Raw genomic sequence first — 6,160 nt, 5'->3', positions numbered from 1 at the left:
CTCAGCGCGAACTCAGATTGCACATTCAAAACACACATTGTATGCGGATGACTTGAAAATCTATTCTACGATTTCTAATGCTTCAGACTCATTCAATCTACAAGCTGATCTTAATAACGTGGTTGCTTGGTGCTCCAAAAATAGATTAAATTTAAATACAAAAAACTGTTACCATATCTCCTACTCCAAATCACGTTCCATTACCCAGACTTCTTATTTCATTGGTGACTCGCAGCTTGCCACCACCATTGGTGAGGTTTCTGACTTAGGAATAATTTTTGATGCTAGATTTCTTTTTCACAGCCACTTAAATTATACCATTGCAAAGTCATATTCAATGCTCGCATTTATCCGTCGTTTTAGCTCAACTTCACTGATCCATATACCATAAAACTACTATACACTACTGTTGTTCGTTCTAAGCTCGAGTACGCTGTCTTCATCTGGCGACCATATTATAAATATCATATCAACAGAATTAAACGTATCCAAAAATCTTGTTTTCGTTATGCTCTACGCTCTCTACATTTCGTTGACCCTTTCCCATCTTNAACTTCACTGATCCATATACCATAAAACTACTATACACTACTGTTGTTCGTTCTAAGCTCGAGAACGCTGTCTTCATCTGGCGACCATATTATAAATATCATATCAACAGAATTAAACGTATCCAAAAATCTTTTTTTCGTTATGCTCTACGCTCTCTACATTTCGTTGACCCTTTCCCATCTTACACTGCTAAATACATGCTCATAAACCTTAAATCACTGCACAATAGGAGGATTATTTTTTTGCTTACTTTCGTTTTTGACATTATATGGGGTGCTATTCGCTTACTCGAACGGATTACATTTAATATCCCATCAAGAAACCTTAGGAATCATGACATTTTTTCTCTGGATTTTTTCAGGAATAATTATGCGTATAACGCTCCTATTCGCAGAGCTCTAAACGAGTTTAATTCGCTCTTAAACTCTTCTGCTATCGATTTCTCTTCTTCCAAATCTAATTTCAAACTTCTTTTAAATAGTATGCTAAATTAGTTATTAATTTATATTTTGTTTTTTACCAAATAGTCTGTACGAAATGTTTATTTTCTAGATTAATTAATGAATAAATAAATTAGTTTTTGTGCAAATTGCAGATAGAGGGTATTAATAAATTTAAGCCCTCGATATTTAAAATTGTTATATATGTAAGTTATTAGAAGATTTCTGCTGTGTTTTGGCAACAACTTGTCTGCAGTAAAAAAGCATATAATTTATGTTTCAAAAGTGTGTGAAAACCAATCTTATGATTACATGATTTCGGTTCCGATATTAAAAAATCAATAATCGTTTATACCCACATTTTGGCACATTGGCTTGAATGTGCTATCTAACAAATAGCGTCGTCGTTTTCCTTAGCTTCTTTTAAATGATGTCGTCACAAATTGATGGCGGAGACATGAATACAGTGTAAGAATATTCCTTTTCAAAATTGTTACCTTATAGAAAGGTTGGTTTCTTTTCCACCTAAGACATTCCGAATTCGTTCAAAACTGCTAATTTAAAACAGAGAATTCTTTCAGTGTTCCTCCGTGGTTTTTGGACATGGATTGTTTCTTCAATTGAATAGTGTTCGCTTTATTTTTGTGGAAATGAAACATGTTTTGCAAGTTCTGGATCATTTATACACACTTTCTTCAAATATTTCCCGTATTACTGCTGCGTTTTGCGTTTGGTTTTTCGCATTGGTGGTAGTTCATGATTGTGTATGAATTAATAGCATCAACTTGGGAATTTTGCAATAACCTTTTTCATCTATTAAAAAACAACACTTACGGGGCAATGTTTAGTGTAAGAAAACATTTTTTTTTTATAAATCGACATACCATAGGCATTGTTGACGGTAATTGACCTTATTTCCGTTGATCTTGTTACCTGTCACCAAAGCACACCGAGTAATTGATAGTCTTCAGGAAAAAAATTGAACATACATCGGTAATTTTTTTGTTTAGGATGCTTACAAAATGTTTGTGTTGTTAGTGACAATGTTGTTTAATTCGAGTGACATGATTTCACCAGCACCCAACTTATCACGACTTGGATGTTTAGGCAGACTCTCCCTCTTCAAACCCAGCACCATTTTATTTTCAGGGCCGTTTGAACCGCGTCTGGTTAATTCTAACTCCCTTTTAAAAATCGCTATCAACGTTATCGACACCCTGCATATAACATGTGATCCATAAAGCAGTTCTTGTTGTTGTAACAGCATAAAATTTCCCAAAGAGTTTTTGGGGAGTGCTGCTCAAGTGGCAGTCCTTAGCCAGATATAAATCTGGGTCGTGCCTGTTACGTAGACCCGACTGTCTTGGATCCTTCAATTAAATCTATAAAGCAGTCGCTGTGTTTAATTGAAGGATTTACCTCGCTTATTAGGGGGAATTACTATAACCTAGGAACGAGAAATGCAGGTGATGTTTTTGCAAAAACCTTTATTTTAGATTTGTCTGAAGCCTCCACACAAGATAGTATAACCTGTCTACCAGTCCAAGTTTTCATGTGCATCTATAAAAGATTTGCTGTTTTTTGTGAAGAATTGCGAATACCAGTGACGAAACTTTTTTATGGCAGAGTCTTCTTTTACTAGTTTTGGGTTGTTTCGAAATATTTTATTGTTCCACATAATAACATCCCGCTCAAACTGAAATAGTTTAAAAATAATAACTAATAAATGACTAATAGAAAATATTGTATTTATTTTTACCATAACACTTTCGGCAAAAATCATTAACTTCATAAGGGGTCCTAAAGGCTTTCGCGCATAGAATCTGTGAACTACCTTCTGAACTAGCGGTTCCATAGGTGTAACTGTTTGCAGTATTTCAATATGTCCGAATGCAAATGTTTTCAAATGTAAATGTACAAATGATGGCCCGATCTATAACAATATAATAAGAATCAAGTTAGTGAATGAGCATGGAATTTTATGCAAAACAAATAAAATAAATATGCCTAAAAACTCAACAAAATTTGAAAAATATGCATGAGAAATTAAGAAAAAATAGTTAAGGCTTCTTTTCATTATGGAATATTCGCTGACTACATAACTGCCAGCGATGTCATTCGTCCAAAAAGCGTTTTCATTACATGTCATAAACTGACATAATACCGATTGAAAATGATTGACAGGTTTTGGAGTTACCGCCCTATTCCCACAGCACTGACAAAACTCAGCGGCTTTACTACTGCACCTAATACTATGCCGCAAATTTATTTTAAACCCTCTTATGGTGACAATTGTCAGTGTTGTGGTTATGACCTACTGAGTACGCGACAACGGCGAAACAACCACAATGTTTATACATATTTTGTTTTAGGCGCAATAATTGTGACAATAGTCATACGATGAATTTTGCCAGTGTTGTGGGAATAGGGCGACTAGTCACTGCATATAAAAAAAAACACCTTGTAAGAAGAAGAAGAGCCTGTCCAGCTGTTTGTGAGTTATTGATGAAGTTTAAATAAAATAGATTGAAACTGCGGGAATAAGATCCCTTCAGGCTTCACAACTTTTTTCGGATGAACGTAGAGGATTTAGATTTTTTGGCAAATCATTTGACATTCGATTTTGGGAATTCATCTCAGTTGGAGAAAGATTGGCGGCGACGCTGCGATACTTAGCGGCCGATGATAGTTTTGGAGAAAACAGCAATTTTCAATATAATACGCGAAACCTGCGAGGCAATTTTCTGAACCCTAGAGGATGATTTTTCAAAAGGAAGTATAGTTTTGTGTTTGTATTAATGATCTGAATAGAAAGTGTTATATTTTTTATTAACACGCCAAATTCTTCCGGTGAATGGTTAGACATTGCAAACAAATTGGAAGAGAGATGGAGCTTCCCGAATTGCTTCGGTGCACTAGACGGGAAACATATTATGATTCAAGCACCTCTTAATAGCTGCTTCAAATATTTCGATTATAAAAGCTACAACAGTATTGTCTTAACGGCAATGGTAGACGCCGATTATAGATTTTTGTTTGTTGAAGTTGGAGGAGACGGAGGAGTTTTTGCAAGGTAAGATACCCGCAACGTACCAATTTTATAAAAGTGGTACCCCATGAACATACTTTTTGAAGTAAAACTTCTTTGGGTTCGGTTGAGGATAAATTAAGCTCTAATTCCAAACGAAAAAGCGACAGCTTTCAGCTCAGGCTTGTAGTAACCGGACAATGAACAAGTGGCCTTAAGATTAAAGTTCATGTTAAAGTTAACGTTAAGATTTAGGTTCAGTTTGAGATTAAGACAATTGTTTATTATTATGCAGAAAATACTCAATATGAGGCAATAGGAAGAAGTTTCATTTTAATCGCGCTTGGGATCCACACAATTTTTATACCCGAGCGCACATGTGTCCAAACTTGGCACAGTTGTTAGCCTTGGTACAACATACCAAACGGTTGAAAATTTTTCGACAATAACCACGCCCATATCCCATATAACGGTGATTTAGAGAAATACGAAAGCTTCGATAAATCAGTAAATACTAAAGCTAATTTATTCAAAATTGATGTTTGAAATAATTCTTTAGCGAAAAATACGCTTATGATAAAATTTTGGAAAATGTATCTCGGTAACCCATTGATCAATTTGTACCAAACTCGGTGTGAATATTTCGCTTGCAACACAAAAGCAAGCCGTTAAAATAAAAATCGGATTGAAATTACTCCCACTTTTCATATAACGGTAAATTTAAGAAATTCTTGAAACTTCGATATTTCGAAATTTATGGACGCTAATTTACTCAACTACTCATGGCCGCTATGGTGTAGTGGTAAGTAGTGCGCGCTTCTACTCCGAAACGCCTGGGTTCAAGCCCTGGTCAAAGCAACATCACAAAAAAATATAGAAAAAAGGATTTTCTTAACAGTGGTCGTCCCTCGGCAGGCAATGGCAAACCTCCGAGTGTATTTCTGCCATGAAAAACAGCTTCTTATAAAAACATAATCACCGTTCGGAGTCGGCGTAAAACTGTAGGTCCCTCCGCTCTGTGTGACAATATCAAGGCGCACGCCACAAATCGGAGGAGAAGCTCGGCCAAACACTAACATATGTGTAAGCGTCAATCTATTATTATTATTATTATTATTAATTTACTCAACATTTATACTAACAACAATTCCTTGAAAAGAAGTAAATTCTTATAGAATTTTGGAAAGTGGGCGTGATACCGCCCACATCTAACTATATACATAAGTTTATTTCATTAAGTATAACTGAAGATACTATCGAAATTGTTAGAATAGGGGTTGAGAAAGGTGAAAAACTATAGTTAATACTTCCGCCGAGTAGATAATGTTCGGCTCCATCCGAACTTAGACTTTTTTACTTGTTTTTTAATTAACATATTAGCAGACCCGGCGGACTTCGTCTGGCCGAAAATTAATTATTTATTTAAACATTTGGTCCAACGTTTTCACCAATAATTCCCGATCACGTTTGGTTTGTCGATGCCAGAAGGCATATCCTCCATTGCCATCTTAAATAACCTAATGAAAGAGTTATGTCCGTGAAGAAATTCTTATGGCAACACTGATCTGGTTCGATGGTGAATCGTCCTTGAATCTTTATAGTACTGTTGGTGGCAATTTCAAAATGGGGGAGTCCCATTATTCCACAGAAATTCAATACATAGACTTATGTCAGACGAAATACCTTAGATGTCTTACAATTGTATTTGTAGGCATTTATCAAGAACTGTCTTTATTCTGTTCAGTCCAGGGAACTGCATCTATTCGTGTTTTTAAATAATTGGTTGAATAACACAAGACATAGTGTTAGCGGATATTAGTCATTGAAGAATATTCACACATAAGCACTATTGGACACACTGGGAAAAATCCTCGAAAAAACGCTTTCTGTCGCCATACCAGTTTGGCTTCAGGAAATCTCGTTCAGCAATTGATGCCGATAAATCCGTAGTTGACATAGCCAAAGAAGCCATCGAAGGGAAAAGGTGGCATGGAGGCAAAAAGGAATACTGAGCTGTTGTAACGCTAGATGTCAAAAACGCATTTAACACTGAGAGCTGGCAGCACATAATGGAAACCCTCATAAAAATGGAGGTCCCGAATTACATTACCAGAAAAATTACATAGTTGCTATCTCTCTG

The 6,160-nt window shown here is 35.7% G+C and overlaps 1 protein-coding gene across 1 annotated transcript; it reads right to left on the bottom strand.

The window, feature by feature from the left end:
• Positions 1 to 2,496: 2,496 nt before the first annotated feature.
• Positions 2,497 to 5,735, bottom strand: LOC108371308 (cholesterol 7-desaturase-like). The gene is made up of 3 exons (XM_017626849.1): positions 5,718 to 5,735; positions 2,752 to 2,925; positions 2,497 to 2,688 (listed from the first exon to the last, which is right to left on the bottom strand). The coding sequence occupies exons 1-3, from the start codon at positions 5,733 to 5,735 to the stop codon at positions 2,527 to 2,529; spliced, it is 354 nt and encodes a 117-aa protein (XP_017482338.1). The 3' UTR covers positions 2,497 to 2,526.
• Between the last annotated feature and the right edge of the window lie 425 nt (positions 5,736 to 6,160).

This window comes from Rhagoletis zephyria, unplaced genomic scaffold (genome assembly GCF_001687245.7).
Source record: "Rhagoletis zephyria isolate East Lansing unplaced genomic scaffold, Rhagoletis_zephyria_1.1 Rzeph_scaffold_04876, whole genome shotgun sequence".
NCBI classification, from domain to species: domain Eukaryota; kingdom Metazoa; phylum Arthropoda; class Insecta; order Diptera; family Tephritidae; genus Rhagoletis; species Rhagoletis zephyria.
This window is presented reverse-complemented; position numbering and strand designations above follow the sequence as displayed.

Excerpts from the sequence above, each read along its gene's own strand:
- LOC108371308 (XM_017626849.1), bottom strand. Across the intron at positions 2,689-2,751 it reads TTTTTGCCGAAAGTGTTATG|TTTGAGCGGGATGTTATTAT; the intron begins GTAAAAATAAAT and ends AAACTATTTCAG.